The 20,875-nt window shown below is 40.3% G+C and overlaps 2 protein-coding genes across 3 annotated transcripts in view; both read right to left on the reverse strand.

The window, feature by feature from the left end:
* Positions 1-258: 258 nt before the first annotated feature.
* si:dkey-24p1.6 (protein sel-1 homolog 3) lies at positions 259-7,094 on the reverse strand. Its single transcript, XM_010795276.1, has 23 exons — positions 7,025-7,094; positions 6,457-6,931; positions 5,915-6,041; positions 5,697-5,818; positions 5,480-5,595; positions 5,311-5,372; positions 5,074-5,206; positions 4,853-4,988; positions 4,612-4,746; positions 3,798-4,000; positions 3,529-3,708; positions 3,011-3,130; positions 2,658-2,798; positions 2,501-2,563; positions 2,222-2,395; positions 1,992-2,119; positions 1,819-1,902; positions 1,643-1,733; positions 1,459-1,546; positions 1,269-1,366; positions 1,028-1,155; positions 816-918; positions 259-571 (listed from the first exon to the last, which is right to left on the reverse strand). The coding sequence occupies exons 1-23, from the start codon at positions 7,073-7,075 to the stop codon at positions 482-484; spliced, it is 3,048 nt and encodes a 1,015-aa protein (XP_010793578.1). The 5' UTR covers positions 7,076-7,094; the 3' UTR covers positions 259-481.
* Positions 7,095-7,458: 364 nt separating this feature from the next.
* Positions 7,459-20,875, reverse strand: part of LOC104966124 (stromal interaction molecule 1) — a 583,137-nt gene continuing 569,720 nt past the window's right edge. For both annotated transcript variants that reach the window (XM_010795274.1, XM_010795275.1), the window contains exons 7-13: positions 18,861-19,038; positions 14,827-15,004; positions 13,396-13,563; positions 13,098-13,198; positions 12,425-12,654; positions 10,788-10,851; positions 7,459-10,092 (exon numbers count right to left, since the gene is read on the reverse strand). In XM_010795274.1, coding sequence (XP_010793576.1) covers positions 9,582-10,092; positions 10,788-10,851; positions 12,425-12,654; positions 13,098-13,198; positions 13,396-13,563; positions 14,827-15,004; positions 18,861-19,038 — 1,430 coding nt within the window. In that variant the 3' untranslated portion in view covers positions 7,459-9,581. The remainder of the gene's footprint in view (positions 10,093-10,787; positions 10,852-12,424; positions 12,655-13,097; positions 13,199-13,395; positions 13,564-14,826; positions 15,005-18,860; positions 19,039-20,875) is intronic.

A 20,875-nucleotide genomic window follows, 5' to 3' on the forward strand; every position in this document is an offset into this window, starting at 1 on the left:
TAGCCCCAACAAATTCCTAATCATTCCAACAAGCAGAAGCAAAGCAATTAAACTTGTCTGCTGGTGTTAATGAGATGTTAAGGGTTGAATGGATTTGGTCTCATGAGAAGTGTCTGTAATTGCTTGCTTGACTTTGGTTCATAGAATATAAGTTGCTTGCAATTATCTGGATAGAATACTTGTTTTCCATACTTGGTGAGCAGCAGTTGTGTTATATACAAATTATGAATAATAAAAGACAGATTTTTTTTTGGGAACGCTTTTATTCAACAGTAGAATATTTACAAACTCAAAAACGTGTCGGACAAATGGTAAAAACGATATATATTTTTAATAACATTTACATTTGTTCTTTACAGTGATTCGATAGTAAACATATGTAAACTAACACAGAATGTGTTGATGCCGTTGCCGTGCAGGTTGAGTTTGCTCTTTTATTCAAGATTTGTTTGTGCAGACCATCCTATGAAGAATTTTGGCTCTAGGTGGGAGAGGGGACATGTCTCCGGAGCATACCAAGGATGATTAAGAATATCGTTGGAGCTGCAACTGCTGCAACAGTAGTGGAGAACTGTGGGACATAATATGACCAATATGTCAACAAAATGTTCACAATATCACAATAATGCCTGTTTACTTTTGCCAGTTATCATTATTGTAATAATAATAATAATTATTATTATTATTATTATTATTATTATAGTTATTATCAGCAAGGTACTTGAAATGACTTATGGTAATGAATGCATTGCTAATTATACTTCTGTACTTTCATTTTAAAATTGTTAACCTTTACTTAAGAATATCAAACTTACCGTGATAGCAGTGCTGTAGTCTTTTTGGAAAGATTGAAGATGCACTTTGAAGAGGGCGAGGCTGCAAGGCAAGTATGAATCTGTATCTTCTGAGTCTCTGCATCTTTTGGAAGAAAATATGGAACAGATATAGAATTTAGAATAGAAAATAGTGTACTGCAATGCATTTACTGGACATTACCGATGTATAAACATATACAGTTTGAACACACCTTTCGTACAAAGTGCTTAGGAGCAAACTATTGTCTGCCATGTAGAGCTCTGAAAGGCCAAGTTGGATCAATACTGACAGCGGCAGCCTGTAACCCTCTGCAGTGAGAAGGCCAAGGTTGTACCATCCCTGTGGAAGAACAGTATGGCTTTCACAAACACATATGTGCACTCTCAATAATGAATATAAAACAACATTGAACAAATATTTATAGCAAGAAAATCAATTTGAAAGAAGCAGACCTGTGGTTCATCCCTTAGTGCTGCACGCGTGTACATCTCTGCTGCAGAACACAGATCTTTCTGCCCCTCATACAACAGGTCACCCATCCTAATAAAGGCTGGAGGGGAAGTAGAATTCAAGTTTTGTTTTTTTTATGGTTTAAGGTAGTTTTGTTTCCAAAAACTGGAAAAAAATATATATATTAGTTACCATGAGGGTCAGGATTTTGACTTTGGATTGTAAGGTTATAATATCTCCACATACAGTTTGATGCAAAAGAAGGATCCAGAAAACCTAACTAGAGTAAAAAAATATATATTTAAAATGTATTTAAAAATGTAATATTTAACAATGAACAAATCAAACCATACTACAGCTAATAGAGATATCTCACCATATTCTGATCACAAAGATATGCTGCATTGAATTGTGCAGGAGGGTACCCGGACTCAGCAGCCATCATGTAATATAACAGCGAGCTGAACCTGTTGAAAAGCTGGCATATTCATTTTCTCCAACTGCTTTGAAGTAATCAGGATCATGTCAAGTGTGAATAGAGAAACAGATTACATGTCACTCTTGAGATTTGAATCCAAGGCCTTCCGTAAGATGCTGCCCAGGTACCCATTGTGCTCAGCGGCCCACTTTGCCCACCTGCAGTCAGTTAAAAGGACACATCAGTCACGGCATAATGACAAATAATATATGGGAATTTAATTATTTTTTTAAAGTAAGTAGCTAACAAAACAGCATCTGATGGACGTCTGTTGACTTGGCCTGGTATCCCAGTGGTCCAGTAGCTAGCGAGTTGAACTGCTCCCCGGATGTGCCCTCTCTCTGCAGACTTCAGATAGTACTGATAAGCCATAAACTGTCAAAAAACAAATTATTTACCTGTTGATACAGTATAAGAACTCAATACAAGTCTGTAAACACACAACTAGACAATAACAAAAAGCATACTTGAGCTAACCTGGGCTGCAGCTTTTCCTGGGTACAGACCCTGTGAGTGCATGACAGCGAGATTCAGAGCAGCGTCCGGACTCCCGAGCTCATCCGCCTGCTCCCACAGCTTCACCGCCTGCTCGTAGTCCTGGTTAAATTTCTCGTAATACCAGGCCAGGGCATTGATTGCAGGCACAAAATCCTATGAGATGGAGTAATGAAACAACCAATACATGGAGTGAAAACCCCCAAAGAAATAAATAATACAGTAATTAGTGTTAATGATAATTAATGAATCATAAAAAACCTTTTCCATTGCTTTCTTCAGGAAAGTCAGAGCTTTTGGAATGTCCTTTTGAACTCCATGCCCCTGCAGAGACACAGTTTTAATCAATAAAGGCTCATACTAAATGATCATTCAGTGGATTGTCATGTTTCTTATGTATATGAGCTGTAGTTCTCACATGCATTAGGACTATGCCATAGTCATACATTGACACAGGGTCCTCCCACTGGACAGCTCCCCGTTCGTAGTGCCTTGCAGCAGTCTGGATATCTGGAGTCACTCCCTGCTGACCCCAGTACAGCATGCGGGCAACTGCTTGCTGAAAAAACAGTTGCTGAATTATAATAAAATAAATCCTCTCCTTGTTCAATTGTCTGTAGCCATTCTTTTACTCTGAATACCCTTAAAAAACGTAAAGTTTATGAATCTTAAGATGATTTGTTTTATTTTTTATCCCACTTGTTTTTATCCGACTTTCTGTTCTGGTGTTTATAGGTTCAACTTAAAAAGACAAGATGCCAAAACAGGTACCTCTGCTTCAGCTGCTCCCCTGCGTGCCTGCAGTTTCAGCCATTGGAAAATATGATGATGTGTATTGGTCTGGAGACTCAACACCTCATCATTGTTTAAGTAAACGGCCTCAACATATGTCTGAAAAAATTAAGAAAAAAGGGAAGACAAATGTAAAATCAAAAGCCTTGGTGCATTGAATACAAAATGTAGCCCTTTTGAGCATTGTGATATTATCAAAGGTGTAAAATACTGCTATCTATCTTGATAAAACGGCAACAAAGGTAAGCAAATGTATGGAAATCTAAGAATTATAGCCACCATAAGGAGGAGAGACCTTTTCTTATATAATATGTATAAAACAATTTATATCATGCCATTAATTACCATGAATTTATTTATGCAAGAGAAAGTTCATATTGACTCCAAAAATATAGATCAAAATATTAAGTTCTAAAGAAATTGGACTGCATACTTTAATTTAGAAATCACATTCAAAATGAGCATGCAAACCATATAGTCACATCCACATACATTACCTGCTCTGATGTGTGATTGTGACGGTCTAAAGTTGTCTGTTTAGCAATGTTTGCATAATATGCATAGGCCAGGTCGGGGTCTGTGGGGAGGCCATGGACACCCTGATGGTGCATGTGCCCAAGATGCAGAAGAGCTAACCGATCATCCTTCTGGGCTGCCATCAGGGCCAGGAGCCAAGCCTATACCAAACACAAGGGGACGAGATAATATGGCAGAAATGTTCACCACAGGCAGAATATTCTTCTATAGCTGACCCAGTAGCACACACCTTATTGGGCTGCTCCTTCACTCCCAGGCCAGCGCTGTAGAGCACAGAGGACATGTGCAGAGCTCGGTTATCAGCTAAGCAGCCAGCTTGGAGCAGCAGTGGTAATATTCTGCTGACCACTCCAGTGCTGCTCGCTCTGCTCAGCTTATGAAGTGATAAGGAGTACAGTGCTCTGCCCAAAGCTGGCAGGCTGGCTCCTTCTCCTGCAAGTCAGCAAGTGAACTGATTTCAGTGCTTCATGTGGAATAACACATGGATATCATCATGGAAAAACATTAGGAATACAAATTCTGATTGTTTACTCACATTAGAGAAATGTGTTATTCATTAAACATTTTCAGCAACACTTTGTTTAGATCACCCTTAACATTTAAGTGGATATCCTAAAGTTGATGCAATCCCTAAACTCTGGATGAACAGTGTTCATCGTGAAAAAGCAATTGGTTTTCTATTTCAGTGTCGTCAATGCTTCTATTATTTTAGGTTTGAATATGACATGATAAATCCGCAAATAATTTATTGCATGCAGAAATAGTTGTATAAATGTAAAGCATCTAAAAATGGGCTCGAGGTTTGACAGAATTTATATCGGTCAAAAATCTTCATCTACCAATAAGAATTGTAAAAATGTAATTGTTCCACCCTTACAAACGAAAAAGTTAATAGAAGATTCATACAGATTTTTTTTTTCTGAATTTTGGTGTTCAGAAGCTCAAAAAAGTCAAAAATGTATACCTTCATATTTGTTGTTACTTACCCATAAATATATTGTACCAGTGCAAGGTTACTCACTTTTACGCAGGTCATCTCTTACCACGTTTGAAAGCCAGAAACTTGGCCAGGTCTGCAGCCTGTCTTCTATGGGGGACAGCTGCCTCCCACAGCTCGCACTGTAATGATGGTAATCTGTCCTTTCCCATCCATTCATGTAAAGCATCAAAACAGGTGTCTGAAAAGAAATCATGGATAGTTCATTTGCACATTCAGTAGCACTGCAGAGAATATTTCAGATACAGTAACTCTAGCACCATCTGGTGGTTATATAAGCCTACTACCAGACTCTTTCTCCTGTTCAGCCCTGAAAGAATAGCCAATGATTTTAACATCCATCTCGAGACGAAATCGTTGACAGGTCTGCAGCCATCCAGTCAGGTTCAAGGCCCTGATAACATCTGGAATAACAACTTCAGACTGGAGAAGATAACAAAAAAGATCAGTCACAAATGTAGTTAAAGGTTGAAATGGGAAATAACTGTGGGCAGGTGCATTATATTACCATGCTGTACGGTGGTATTCTGTTGCGGTGGTAAATCACTGGCCCAAAATAACCCTCCACACCTCTTATGTATTTCCCTCCACCAATCACAAAATATCCCTCTGTGTCATCGAGCACGACAGCATGACCCATCCTGCAAGACACAACGTGAACATGTTGACCCTTGAAGTGCATTTTCATTTTTGGTATAACTGAATCATGTAATGAATCTATTTGTATTGTCAGAAGTACACTTACACATATTCTTGTGAATAAACTGTCCTCTGCTCTTTATCCATGCACACCATGGACAGAGTAACCTGAGATGCAAACACATGATTATGAACTACTTATTTGTAATTTCTACAATTAGTCACATACTTTAAAGAGTCTAAGGACAATCCTTTGCCAACAGGAGACTACTCACCGCTCTACCATGCAACATCACACTGATTTGGCACCACTCATTCAAAGGCACCTTGAATTGAGAAACAAATGCGGAGGATTCCTCTGCCTCTCCATCCATCTGGACGTGTAGCTGTCCTGTACACATGAGGAAATTATTCATGTACGTCCAGATAATAACATCTAATAGTTATTACATAGAGAATATCTGAGAGGTAATAGAACAATCCAAATTATACCTGATTCTTTGAGGAACAGTGTTGGTGTAACATAGTTTAGATGGGAGTCTATGTGATAAAACACACCACACAATCTGTCCTGGCAGTTACTGGTCACAAATACCCAGATGGAAAACATACACCTGACAAAAATACAAAGCACATTAAGTTAACCATCCCTAAATAATATCTGAATAACAGAAATCAAGCTATATTTGGTGTGACTTTTGATGTCTTACCATGGAAGAGGGATGGCTTTAACACGCAAGTACTCCAGAAACTCACTGCTGTAAGAGTCCAGTGTCTTCGTGATACCGAAGCTTTCTCCAGTTGAAGCATACATCGAAGGCAGGAAATGCACTGTTTCTGAATGAAAATAAAGCGTTTTGATTGGGATCTTAAATATATTTGTAAAAACTAAAAACACCACCATCCTTTCAAGACAAGTAAAGCATGACAGTAAAGTGGACATATGAAAAGCTGACTTTTTATAGCTTGTGCATATACATATGGGTGTTTGGGGAGCCTACCCACCCAAACACTCAATTAGGACCACCCAGTCAGCTTTTTGTGTGCTATGGGTCAGAATCTGTCATATTCAGACAGATGTTATGAGAAGCATGTTCTTATGAAATACAATTAGGTACCTGAATGAATCTCCCCTTAAAATGTTTTACACACCCTAAGATAATTAATTTGTGAATCGTGTGTTCTCTGTTGTTAAATGTTACATGTTAGTTGCCTTTCTCCACATAGTTTGAAGCAAGTTTTTCAACCTTACCTTGCTCCAAAGGGCATTGTTTCTTTGCAGACTGTTGAGTTAACTTCAGCATTTGTGTACTCCAGGAGAAGCACAGTTGATGCTGCTTTACAGGTCGACTAAAGAAAGCTTTAGGCTGCAAAGTTGCCAAATTCTGAGCAGTGACAGACCCTTCGCTGTCATCAAGTCCACTGTATCTGACTGACACCAGAAGGATGCAACTCAGCACCCACTGGGAGTCAGGGATAATCCCATCAGGTTGATACACCAGCCAATCCGGAAAGTTCACCACCAGGGTCTTTATTTCAGGGTCACCGGGGACACAGCTCCATTTTTTCAGCTGGAGTGTGGAAGTGATGCCAGTTTCGAAAGATACAATACAGTCCAGCTGTACTGTGGCAGGAGCATCACAAGAGTAAAGTATTTTCAAAAGATGATCTGACAGAGGCTCATCTGGAGGATTCAGGAGTTTCACCGAGTCTAAACCCCAGACGATCTGTTTGAGGCAGGGGGGATTAACACATTATATAATATGTTTAAATCAAATGACACGGGCACCACAGATAATGAAGTTAAAACCAGCTCCTACCTGCACGAGACAAAACTGACAGATGTATTTGTATAGTATTTGGAAATCCATGTTTTCATTAAACACCCCATTAAAGAGTTTCAAGCTGAAAAGAAACAAGGAGCCTTAAGATCCGGCATTCATCCTGCTCCACCTTGTACTTATATTGAACCATAGGTCAATATTTAACAGCACATAGCCCCACCCTCATTGCTATATACACAGTGCAGTTTGGGTGGAGCCTTGTTGATAGGGTTGCATGTCAATACTTAACATACAACCACAGGGAAACTGCAATAATTCACCTGTTAAAATGTTAACATTTAAATGTAAGTTACAATTATGTTTGGGGGCAAACTTGTTGAGAAAATAATATTTAAGAAAAGCCAACCTTTGTTGATTTCTCCTGAGGTGTTGTGCAGAATGTGGTGTAATGTTCATAAGAAATCAACTCATTTTTCATTCAAAATAGTTTATTGCTATCATGCAGGAGTGCCGTAAAAGTCTAGACCATCACAGAAGATGCAAAATTGTCATTTTCTCTGTACAAATATACTGTGTGAATTCATAAATAGAAGCTGAAAATGAAGAGAAAGAAGAAGTAGGGTGGGTAACTCTTTTGACCCAATATAGGTTTGTTACAGCATTTGACATGCATCAACATTACATTATACTCGGAGCACACGGACACACATTCAGAAGGCAAAAACATTAACAGCTCTGTCGTGCAAAGAAGTACAAATTACACTTTAACAAAAAGTACCAGTAGGAAATCTATTTTGTTGTTGTTGCTGGTTTCTAAAATAAAGCATTCAAACAAGTCGTATACATTTAGACCACCTGTTACATTATGAGGCCGTCGAGGCCCACTGTCTCGTCTGTAGCACTTTTTGGTTGTTCATTGGTCAGGAACACCCTCAGTGTACTGGTGTCCTTACTACTTTAGCAATCACCTACAACTACTGATGCATAGTTCTGTGCTCATATGAAGCTGTCAATATTAAAACTGGCACAATGTTTTTTGCTGCGATAATCTGAGAGTAGTAATTATCTGTAACAAATGTAAACATATTGTACTGATGATACTGTTACAGGAACATTACCCTTGGACATTCAGCGTTGAAGCTCAGGAGATACATTACAGACTGTTCATATAAAGCATGTGTTCTTTGTAAAGGCTTCTGACAGTTTGGATAGATTTGGCAATATGACATGACAAGCTAAATCTTCAAAAAAAAGGTGAATTATAAAGTAGTTAGAACTTGAACATTTATATCGAACAGAGCAAATTAATTTGCCTGGTAACTTTAGCCCTTACCAGCACCCATCTTAAACCGACAAACTGCTGAGAAGTTTTAATTCTCAGCTAAATAGTTATTTTAACAAAAATCAAAAGGACTGGGGATAGCAGGAGCCAAAAGGAACGGTAAACTTGAACCAAATCTTAAAAGACAAAAGATTACTCTTTATCAAATAGTTCAGTAAAAATGTGCTTTAGTATTTTGTGTTAAAATCTTTGATATATATGTTGTCTCGTTATATAATGTACTTTTTTCTCTGATGTAACTTTTAAATACAATACAAAGATAAATAAAAGCGCAATAACACGCAGTCTCATAGGTCATCATGTAATCAACGCAGAAACTAAGTTGATCACGACCTACTCCATTGAGGAAACGTGATATTCCAAATATTAATCAGTGGTTAAACTTGTTGGCAGATTTTAAAAGCTAGACACTTAAAGCAAAGCATTTCTCTCACTCTCATGCACTCGACACCTAAATACTAAAAGTAAAGCAAAAATATCTAAAGCTGGAATTTGATGGTCCTTTTGTAACTTGTTAAAGGGAAATGTACTTTATTGTAAACATCTTGAGATCCAATGTTACAAATTATTAATATCTATTGTTTCTAAATCAACCAATAGCTGAAATTGCTGTTCCCAAAATGATGTTTATGTCACTGTTGTACCCCGGTAAGATTGTATTGACTACTCTTCAGTTTGAGGATCTCTTGATTGTGTCATTTACTCTGCCAGAAGAGACAGGGAAAATTGTAACCTTCGATAAAAAACAAAGTATTGAGTGAAACAAAGAGATGCACATTCACTTTGAACGTGTAGGCTAGGTGGTTAGGTAGTAATAAAAGAAACATCAAGTGTTGTCTAAGCAGGTTAACAACATAACCAAGCAAACACTAAGAGCATTCAAGTAGCCCACCAGTCAAACAAAAGTGAAGACATGCAAAATGTTAAATATTTAGGAACAAGAAAGAAAACTGGTGACAAAACATTTGCCTTTGGGACTGGCACAACTTCCTGCAGAATAAATAATACTTTACACTCCAATATACAAACTTACCCATTCCCCACATATTGAACATTGACCAAAAAGCAGATAAAACAGAACAGCTGGTTGCTCCCACAGTTTCTTAGAGTAGGTGTCGTACCTACCAAAAGATGCAACGGCAACAAATTGTGCCATCTTTTCACCATTAAAGAACCCATAAAACTTTTCTCAGAAACAGACCAGAGGAATACAGTCACACAGCGTTGATAGCCCTGTAGTTCATGTAGCCCTTATTTCCTCTGTTTCTTGAAGATCTTGAAGGTGTGTTTCTTGCGGCTGGCAGTGGAATCTGTGTCTTCTCCAGTAGAGCCGCTGTCCTCCTCCAGCGGGCTCTTCTTGGAGGACAGCTGCGGGATGCGAGTGTTGGCCTTTGCCCCCACGGCCCCTGGTTGACCCCCAGTAGGTGACGGAGTGTCAGGTTCAGTGGAGTTGGGGCTGAGGGAGCGGGACGACTCGGACATACTTTGGATCTCTGCCAGGGTGGGACTCTGCTCCAAGCCGTACATCTTCTTCATGAGTATTGGGCTGTCATGGCCAAGCTCTACAGGACTGACCTCAAGAATGCGGTTCCCTCCGTTGGGGGTGTACGCATGCAGAGACACGGTGTCATCTGCCCGACCAGATATGCTGTGCATGAGAGAGACGGGCTTGATAAGGTGGCCTTTGGAGCTGTAGGCAGATAGCCGATCACCAACTTGGGAGAGAGACAGGGAGGAGTCAGAGTCCGAGCGATTTAGGTCTCTGTGGGGGGACATAAAAGACAAGTTAGAGGAAGATTAAGTTAAAAAAAAAAAAAAGGTAAAGACTTGCATGCTGGGGTTTGTCTACACAATGCCTGCAAAGCCACGGACACACGCTGGGCACAGCCTGGACACTGGAACTCCACACTTGTTAGTTGTGCAGACAGAGAACAAGAACACTGAGAGGTTAAAAAGAGTAAATGCGTAGATTATGAGATGCTTCATGACGTGGAAAAGAAACTAAAGAAAATGTATTAAAAAGGGAAAGCAAGTGGTTAAAAAAAACACATCAACACACACATGCGATGTGTGTAAAAGGACTGGAAAAAAGATGGATACCCGAAGCTGTCGCTGCGCTCTGCATTGGAGACCTCGGAGAAAGTGAAATCAGGAATGGGGTCCATGGGCTGGAAAGAAGAACCATGATATATATGGGAGGAATGATGCGCTGCAACACCGGACACAGAGCTGGGCAAGCAGTAGGAAGAGGAGGACAAAGAGGACTGGGGATGGTGATTGAAGTTGGAAGCACAGATGATGGAGGGGTGAGACACAGCCGAGGACAGAGGAGGCAGAGGGAGAGAGTCGAGCTGCCCGAACGACTGGCTGCGTGAGTTTGAGAAGGCAGCCCTGGACCTGGATGTATACAGGGGACCCTCTCCCTGATGCCCAGCCAACAGGCAACTGTCTACCAACCTCTGGGAGCCCATGGCCAGCTGGGGGTCAATGTGGCGTTGGCGCAGAGACATCATACTGGGAGCTGTGGGCACAAAACAACAGCATTATCAACAACCACTTGGTAAATAAAGACTGACGGACACAGGGAGACTGACTGGGATTAGTGGAAAGATACTCAGGTTCTGGGAAACATTTATCCTGACTTAAACAGATTTAAAGCTTGTGATGTGATTAAGGCGCCAAGAAAAACCTCATTTAATAATATAAAATCCCCACACCATTGTTTTATGTTCTTGTCCTCACATGGAAAAATATAAAAAACAAAAGGAGAAATCAAACCAACTTAAACTGCTTGTTTGAATTAATAAATAGAAACTTAATTCAGTAATATTTTGCCCATTTACAATAAAAGTAATAGACAAATCACATTGGGAGGAGAGCAGGAGCGCACTGGGAAGACAAGATTTAGAGGAGAGGTGGAAAGCAAGCAACTAAGGAAAGGTGAGATGAACGCAGCATGGAGTCGTTGCTTATTGCCCAGTTAAATAAATGTAAAGGCTCCGTGGGGTTTTGAGTCAGGGTAAGAGGCAGGGGTTTCAAACTGAGGGTTGAACTAGGGCATGAATAAATGGCCAACCACAAATTTTCCTCATGTGCCGACAGTCTGAACCGACAGACCACAGGTCGCTGGCTCGCCGCTCCAACAGTCGGGGGCCATCTGTAGTTAGCCCAATGAGACAGCAGCGCAGCCAAATGCCAAGAGAAGTGGTGGAGGAAGAGAGGGGAGTGAGATAGGGAGTGCAGTTAATGTTGATAAAAAGAATTACTCACTATTGCGGACGGAAAAGGACTCTGCAGAACAAGTTTCGCCTGCAGTTAGTCAAACCCATACTGAGCGTGTCAAGGTCGGTCATAATAATAAGTCAAATATTGAGCTCATAACGAGGTGGAAAGACATCAAGTTTTCATAATGAGATAGGTGTGGTTGATGTGTTTACCTAAGACTTCTACAATTAAAATATAATGAGTTTTCTACATTAGGATTTTGTAAAAGATGATGAGGCAGTTTTAGTGAATTTTTTTGTCTCATATGTAACCTTAATAAGAAATTAACTTAGGCACTGGCTGCATTTAATACACTTCCATTAGTTTTACCCATTTGACTTAAATCTAATACTAAAAGGTTTGTAGCACACATTAGGACACAACCACTACAAATAAGTTTGCACAAAAAGGTGTTCTCATTAAGAAGTGTATTTTTCTTGACATTTCAATTTCCAGAGGAAAGTCACAGGAATAAGTTCAGTCTCCATTATTGACTAAGTCAAGTTAACACTCATATCCAAAAATGAGAACATTCAACAAAAAGCATTCAACTGGAATTGTGTGAAAAAAGATCAAGACAATTATGTGGATTTACAAGGTACATCTTACACAACTGTAAAACAACACTCATTCAATCGTAGACATGTGTGACGCTCACTATCTCCATCCCCAGGAAGGCCACAAACACAATTTCAGTTTGTGTTATGGAATAAAAGGTCCAAATTCTCATGTGGGCTGATATCTGGATTTTCCCAGCAGGCCCATGGAATGTTTAGGGGTTCGTTTGCTACTCCCCATAGACTGGCCCAGAGATTCGGAGGAACTCTTACATTGCAGAGTTCCAGGCACGAAATCCTCGTCCATGTCGTCCATGTCCTCAGACATCATGAAGTGCTGAGGCGTCGCTCTGCCGCTCGAGTGGCTGCCATCAAGGTTGAGGGACGAGGCCAGAGAAGGGAGGCCGGGGTTGTTGACGATGGTGAAGCCGGTGAGGATCTCGATCTGCTGCCAACGGTGAAGCCTCTCACGCAGAGCAGCCGTCACCTCACCCAGGGCTTGTCTATGGAAGAGGAGGAGAAAAAAAGGAGAGGGGAAATAAGTTCAGAGGAAAAAGAAGATTATTATGACTTTATTAGGAGACAAAATATCCAAAACAAGTAAGTTACCTGTTAACCAATGTTATACTTTAGAGAACCAAATGAAAAAGGAAACTATCCAAAGAGCAAGAAATCATTAAATGTGCTGTTGAGTGAGCTACAGTTTGGGTAGTCCTACACCATTTGTATTTCCATTATAGACCACATCCTGTAACTGATGGTTAATATGCTGTCCAGAACAAAGAGTCAAATACAGAGGAGTGCAGTGAATGCTTTTGACCCTCCCTCTGTACTGTTAATGCTGTCCAAATGGGTTCTAAAGTCACTTGTTATTTTGCTAATTAAAATGCTGCTTATTTTCTAAAAGTGTAGGAAAAGTATGCCACCATTACATTCTGTAACTTACTTTGCAGACAGTATTTTGTGGTCCACATCATCCAGAGAGGAGCTGTGAGCCACGTGGAAAGTCCCAAAGAGAGTGTTTCTCTTCTTCTTTATCTTCTCTGCCTGAGAAAACAAATGAACAAACATTTATCTCTGCCTCATGGACGTCATCCCCACACAGATAGTGTCACATTTAAGTGTGACAGTGAAGTTGTAAATAGCAGCTTTGGAATAGGATTCAGGAATCGAAACACAATCATTGAAGCGATATTATGAACTAAAACAGTATGGCTTTCCCCTTCAGGTTTCGACATGCTTACCCCTTCTTTGGCCACCAGGAGCTGACGTTCAGCATTTTGCTTCTTGATGTTGTAGTACTGCACTTCCACCTCATGGGTGAGCTGCAGCCACTTCTGCAGAGACTCTGGAGGGGACCAGCAGCTCCGGGACTCCAGCTCCTTCTCTGCTTTCCTCAACGCCATGCGCACCTTTGATACATGACAACCATTAGATGTATGTAACTCATACAATGACACAACCATAAATTGATCATTTCAAAGCAACCAAAATGCAAGATTAGTTTGTTGACTGCTTCTTAAAAAGGATCACTTTGACAAACTAGATGCGTCAGATTGACTGAATTACTATAAATCATTTGCATTTATATGAACCACAGTACATGATTTGCTTACATGCAGTTGGATCATAAAAGGGACAACACAAACAAATTGGTGAACGTCTGATGAAAGAAGTTATTGATGCAAAGAATGCATTCACATAAAACATTGATAGCTTTTGTCTTTGTTTGTCCGTCTGCCTAAGAATAGCAAAAATAATGATTACATGGGCAACACATTTAAATACTTTAGTTTAAACCTCCATAATAATGAAACTTTAAAAAAGATTTGCAGTTCCTTATTTAAAGATGATAACAATATATTTGTAAATCCAGTTTAAACAGACTAGGTGGTGGCAATGGTGAAATACATATATTTAAGCTGGTTATTACCACTGTTCTAATTATATGTGGCAATACCTAATGGTATGGTGACCTCATAAAAAAACAAGCTGAATATAAACGTGATGTTGAAACTGTAGAAGCCATCACATCTCTCCTTACACATTGTAGGCTACCTACATTTGCCATGGGGGGCGTTTCCTTTCCCTCAAAATGTCCTAGCATAGGGTAGGTAACATACTATACATAATTAAATGTGTACAGTTTTGCGGGCCTGTCATTTGATATTAATCAACGAACACACAATTTATAGAAAAATCTATCCAACATCTGTAAACAGTCCCCATGTTTTCGAACACACACATTCAAAAGAATTACATCAAACATTCTCCTAACCTCAAAAGGCAATTAAAACCAACATGTTTAAAGAAGCAAGAGTTGAGGAATGATGGACACCTGCCTTCTGAATATGGGACTGGGAAACCACGCAACATCTGAAGGCCTAGCATGTTTCCAATGTTTCTGAATAAAAAACATACTGTGACAAAGGTGTGGATCACTGTGATAGTCCTTAAAGTTAGTATTCATGTTTTCTTCTTAATTGTGTGGGATGTGCCGTGTTGTTCCTGCCAAAGTCCTAATGGACAAAGACTTCAGTGGGCGTATTTATACGATAGTCAGTGTGAATCTGATAAAACTAAAACATACTGTGCAGTTGCCACCCTGGAAGTTCATTCTAGTCACTCTGTGTTGAAGGACCATGATTGAATCACAACTATTTATTCAAAAGTACCTGATCCAGCTCTTCCTCTGCATACTTTTGACGGCTCAGTTCGTTCACTGTGCCCTCGCGCAGCTCCCTCAGACGTTGGGCCTCCTGCTTGGCTGAATCAATCTCATCCCTCATCTTCTGCTCCAGGTTCACCTTCTCCACTTCTACCGTACGGTGCTCCTCTTGGGCAATCTGCAGCCTGAGACAAAGAGAAACAATTATTTTTCACATAGCGTAGTAGGTGCCAGTGTCTGTGGGCATTTTTGCGGGCAGGCGTGACGTGATAGCATGTGAGTGCAATGTATGTGTAGAATGCAAGACTTGCATCAGCTATGTAAAACCGGAAACAATGGCTAACATGAAGAAAGCACAGAGCCGTGGTCAGCTGCTGGCCAGCTCACAATAAAGTGACATCAGAGGGACACAGCGAAGAATAGGAACAGCTGCCCAGTGTAACTCTAGAACAGTACAGTGTGGTACCCGATGCTCCTGGAGTGTCATGTGTGTTGCTTTGTACGGGGGTTATTTTTAGGATAGCCTCTTAAAAATTAAAAAGTCTACTTTTGGCTTGTGAGCCATGGCATAATTATTTGTAAACATATCATATATGCAGTAGCTGTAAAAAGACCTCTCAGCACATCCATTGTGATTAAGATAGATTGGGAATCTACACCATTTAAACCAAGAAATAGACTATTAACCAAGCTAATGTTGGTGATCTAGTGTGATAACACTTGCCATGAAATGTTGCTTTTTCATAGTCTTAAGACACTTAAGGGCAGGAAGCAGTACTCTTTTTCAGTCTCTTGGGAGAAGTAGAAGAACTCTTCATTTGTCTGGCCACACACAACAACAGAGTGAGCACAGAAATGAAAGGTGATCCAGAGAGCTGGCCATGGAAAATGTGGGTGGTGGGCGGTCCAGCTAATGCTTTCGACCCTGACCCCTGCCATTCTCTAGCTAAGATTCAGGAGCACTGGCAGAGCTACAATGCTCAGTGAGAAAATGCCAAATTCTGTTTCCCCTAACCTGCATTGCAGGGATTACAGACTCCAGACAGAAAGTCTCTGCAAACACAAGGTAAAACATAACCCATATCTTATATGCTGATACTATTCTATTTATCTTACTTCCCTTACACAACGTTATGAACAGATAAAATTATATGTGGAAGAAAACAAGCATTTGAATGCTTATCACATGCAGTGTTTTTGTCCTTGTTGCCAGTCTTTTTCAAGGATGTCTGTGTGGTGAATTAGCAGTAGAGCAGTCATGCTTAACATCTCCCACCAGTGAGGCAGGGGCTAGGTCAAACAGGGCTTTAATAGGCAAGCAGGAAATCCAGCTACAGCCAAAGCCCCTCCTACTGCCTCCCAACAGTGCAGTCACGGCTAGGCCAGGCTACTTGATATCACCACAGGATCTGCTTGAATGCATGGAAAGACAGCAGCTGGCAGCAGGGATCAGGAAGCAAAGCACGCTACAGACAGAGGACATCTCTCTCTCTCTCCATCAGCTCCAAAAACATGACCTGACTTGAAGGTGTCATCTTGCGAGTCATACTGACCTACAATTTAATATAATATAACATCCCTGAGTCCTTGGCTGTCCTTTTATAACACTTTAACACTTCAAACCAAGTGCGCAATGTCTGAGAATCTTCATTGTTGTCAGAGTAGATACACAGGTTACCTTGAATGCCAAAGATTGTCTTTTGATTATTAATACATAAGCCAGTGCAAAACTCAGTGTAATTAAAAAAGGCATTTTAAAATGTTTATACTTCATGAGACTTTTTTCTTTTCACAAGACAATTGGTTTGCTTGTCTCCCAATTCAACACAGAATGGATTTAAATGTGGTTGCACAAAAAAAAAAATGTTTTATGCTCTGTACAGATAATGCTGAATAAAATCTGCACAAGTGCACCTTTACGATGTATTAAAAGTTATCTTGTTTTGATCTGCAGGCTAGAATTAAGTATGAACAATTCGCTGAACAAAAAAAAAGAAATGTCAAAGCCAAATTCAATGTTGGGAGTGGCAGGTGTGTTTTGAAAAGCGATTAAAGTATAAAGCCACAGAGGGAAAACATAGGCTGGGCTGGCAGGCAACCAAAGGGAAAAAGCTGGACCTCAATTGTCTGACCCAAATAGAGCAGTCAATGGCTCTTCAGTAGGCAAATACAACAACTCCTGTATTGCACTGCCCCAAAAAAAGCAATGCACCTTATATTATACAGTATAAAATATGAATAGATGGGAGCCATGACTGACTTGCTACAGCAAAGTGGGAGGCGGTGTTACTTCAGAAGATCCAGGCCTCATTTCAGTCAGTGAAACCTAAGTCGTGTCTTAACAGTCTATTTGCTGTTCATCAGATCACGTTTCAACAATCCGCATCCCCTGAACAGCCAGCTGACACAAAGAGCAACTCATGTGGGTAATAAGGGTACACATAACAGCTCACCCCCCCCTGGTTCAATATCTCCAAGCATTGGACCAGAGACGTTATGCAGTCATGTGGCAACACATGTCGCTGCTCCCCAGAGGTCAATCTGTTTCCAAGCTGGACACTCATTGACCTTTCTATTACAAAGAACCTGAGGTCAAATTCAACTTTGTACACAATTTCAAAAACAAATAAATATATTTTATGTAAACATCCTGCAGAAAAGTCATGGTCCACGAAGATGAATCCTTCAGTTTTAAGTAATAAAACAAGCCGACCACCAACTTTCCTTCCTTAACTAGCAAGTTCCTCTATGACGTGGTTTAATACGACTACAGGGAAGGAAGTCACCTATGAAAAGTTGCTTTTCATGTAAGGTTTTCCCCCACCCCCTGTGCACCTAATCCTATTAAAAGTTAAAAAAACAAACCCTGCTCTGTGTTAAAGAAGAAGCAATCTTTGAGTATCCTTTAAAGGAATAAAAGGAAACAGTGCACGCTTCAAGCACATTCCGAGCATACCTTGAAGCATTAACAGGACCAAAATAGTTTGATTTGGCTTGAAACACTCAATCATTCATCATGACACTGCATTTATTTTTAAAACATCTCCTCTCAAAATATGACATCATTAAGGCAGACATTGCCTGATGCTTCTTAGGCTGGAATACACCAGGTGTCAGCATGTAGTATTCTGTGATAATGCAGACACAAGCTTTGTATGACTTAACTGCTAGGTTACTTTTAATTCCTCCTCAAAGTTAAAAGCAAGATTAAGGATGAGAACTGGAAAAACACTGGGCTGCTAAACTGAGAATCTCTTCACCATAGTCTGATACAGTTAGAATGACTCCAGCCAGTGCTACCAAAAATACTCACTGTCACAATCAAAAGTATGTCATTACTTCAAGAAGCACAAGTGGATGCCTTGATGATGTGCATACGTGTTCTCAAAGCAGGAGATAGCCACACTGTACTGCGATGTCATGGTCATGCCTGGGAGCGGGCTTGACCCTGGTGGTCTTGAAACACCTGTTCTTTGGCCTTTCAGAAGGTCTGAGCAGAAATGCCAGTGAAAATGTGGAGAACACTGCACTAGGATGTTGCATCAGCTTGTGAATGCAATGCTGTGTTGCAGCCGAATTGGTAAGAGGACACTTCCTGATTGGTGACATGTACAGAGTTATAAAACCAGCTTTAATACCGTTCCTACTGTCCAAACGACACACCTAAACAAAGAGTGCACTGATGTGTCCTTGAAGCATTAACACATTTATATTAGAAGTATCTTGTCATATAGTTTATCATCTAATTTGATGGTTGAATTTAATTTAACATGTGACACTTAGGCCCATTTAATCACTTAATGGTCTAACTGTGTTGCACCTCCCATTTTAGAACAATGTGGCTCTGATCATGCAATCCTGTGAAAGTGATGACTTGTGCCAGTTGAACTATACTTTAGAAAAGATGGTGCGAATAAATGTAGCTCTAATGAGGACTAAAACAGGATGTGCATTAATTTCCGTGCTTTATGAGGACAGTACTGGGTTGTGTGCACAGCGTTTATCATATTGCTCATGTGGGTGTTGTGGAAAAACCCTCACTTCTGTTGCAGATCATGCAGGCTCTGCTCAGCTCTCTGCAGGCCGTCCAGGTCCTTCATCATCTTCTTCATGTGATCCTTAGAGTAGCGATTCTGGATGAAGGCAAACCAGCAGCCACCCATGCCAATGACTATTGACACAACCAGCATGAAGTCCTTCAGGTGGCTATGTCTATTCACTGATAGAAAGAGAACAATTAATTAGAGAAGTTACATTTTAGCATTTTAATAAACACAAAAAGCTCAAGTGCTGACAGTAAAGGATCTATATTTCAGCCAGGCAACATCTATGTAGAACATAAAGCTGTCTAACAATGAGCAAGTTTCACCAGGATGTGGTGAAGCTTGTGTTTGACATAGCCAAGTCAAACACCCGCTGCAGAGTGACACAAATAGAAGAGTCAGTAGCACAGGTTCAGGTTGCGGTGAGAAGGCCTATTGCAAAAGACCACGATAAAGCCAGCTTAACACTGCCTATTCCAGTCTGGTAACCAATGCTGATAAACATGCATAGACAACCAAACAATGGCAACTATAACATTCTGGTAAACATAAGGAGCTTGAAATGGAATCCTTATATTTACAAAGTGTGGGTATGCTGTCATGTTGTCATTGTAAGGGATTCATAGCTATTAGAGTTCACAGCAGCTAAAAAGCAGCTATCATCTATGAGAAATCTTTGTTTCATTTCAACTTTAATCAGGCGAACTTCTATAATCTTAACATTTGACCCAAAAAAAGTGTGCTTTTATTTTTCATTTGTAGTCGTCATGCAGCAGCTTGACACAAAGCTTGCATTTCAACATAGAAAGCCACACAGGGAGGCAAGTTTTTCTTGCAAAACCTGAAAAGGGGTGTGTGGGAAAGTGATGATAAAACTATGACTTCTACTTCCTGGAGTGAGAGAAAAAGGAAGTAAAATTAGGATAACATGTCACTACACAAGCTTGTTTCTCTTAAGATATGATCAGGAGTACATTTCCCTTAAAAACAAAGTTCTCTACAAACATGTACTGCACTACTGGCTGATAATGACATAGATCAAAGTGAAACTTCACATGAGTATGGTCAAAGGCGCAACACAAAGTTTCTAGCTTGTGATAAATGATCTTTCGGGAAGGCTGTGTATATTCCTGTGGACTTAGAAAGTCCATAACAAACACTGGTTCATCAGAGTCAGCTGTGCCTGCTATTGTGTCAAAGCAAAAACTAGAAGTGAGAAATAGAAAATATACAGGACATCTGTAAGCTACTGCTCCCATGTCTTCTTTGGCCGGTAGATGCAGGCCATTACCTTTAAGCCACGAGAGGAAAATCCCCAAGATGAGGTCATGGTATTTAACTGAAATGCATGTGTGCTATATGTGTCTTTGGTCTGCATAGTGACTGGGAACTAGGGATGGGAACGATTAATCGAATATTCGAAATTATTCAGGAATTCGAATAATTATTCATGTATTCAAATATGAGTTATGAATATTTTTATAAATATTTTTTATTTATTTTTTTTTGGGAGGGATGCCTAAGTTGATTACATATTATCACATTGAAAAATTCAATGTATATATATACGACAGTGCCATAGCTAAATGTGTTAGTTGACGTCTAAAGGTGTGTTTTGATCCGCTCACCGGTCCCTCACAGCGGGCAGAGCTGCAGGTGCTGATCTCTCTCTCTCGCGTCCGGTTATACTTCACTCGTGTTTATGTCCAAATCCATCAGATCTAGCTAGTTCTAGCCAATTATATGGCTGCTGCCTCTCCCTACACGCAGATCACGCAGACTCAAACCTCATCTTACGGCCCGTCTACAGGCCGTCAAATGAGCTCCGCAGCAGTTGCGAGGTTCCGGCGCTAACAGTTCATGAGCGTGCTCCCAACACTCGCGACACATGAGTGGCCAGCCTAAACAACAATAAGCGCTGCTTGGCAACCGTGTGTGGCGGCAAAGTACATAGACATTTTGACAGGAGAGATTTAGTTTTGCCGGTATTCAGCATATTTTACCGGTCATAGT

Source organism: Notothenia coriiceps, unplaced genomic scaffold (assembly GCF_000735185.1).
Source record: "Notothenia coriiceps isolate Sejong01 unplaced genomic scaffold, NC01 NC01_scaffold00037246, whole genome shotgun sequence".
Taxonomy (NCBI): domain Eukaryota; kingdom Metazoa; phylum Chordata; class Actinopteri; order Perciformes; family Nototheniidae; genus Notothenia; species Notothenia coriiceps.

Excerpts from the sequence above, each read along its gene's own strand:
- si:dkey-24p1.6 (XM_010795276.1), bottom strand. The coding sequence starts at position 7,075 with ATGGATTTCCAAATACTATACAAATACATCTGTCAGTTTTGTCTCGTG. Across the intron at positions 6,042-6,456 it reads ACAATGCCCTTTGGAGCAAG|AAACAGTGCATTTCCTGCCT; the intron begins GTAAGGTTGAAA and ends ATTTTCATTCAG. Across the intron at positions 1,367-1,458 it reads TCAAAATCCTGACCCTCATG|CCTTTATTAGGATGGGTGAC; the intron begins GTAACTAATATA and ends CTTCCCCTCCAG.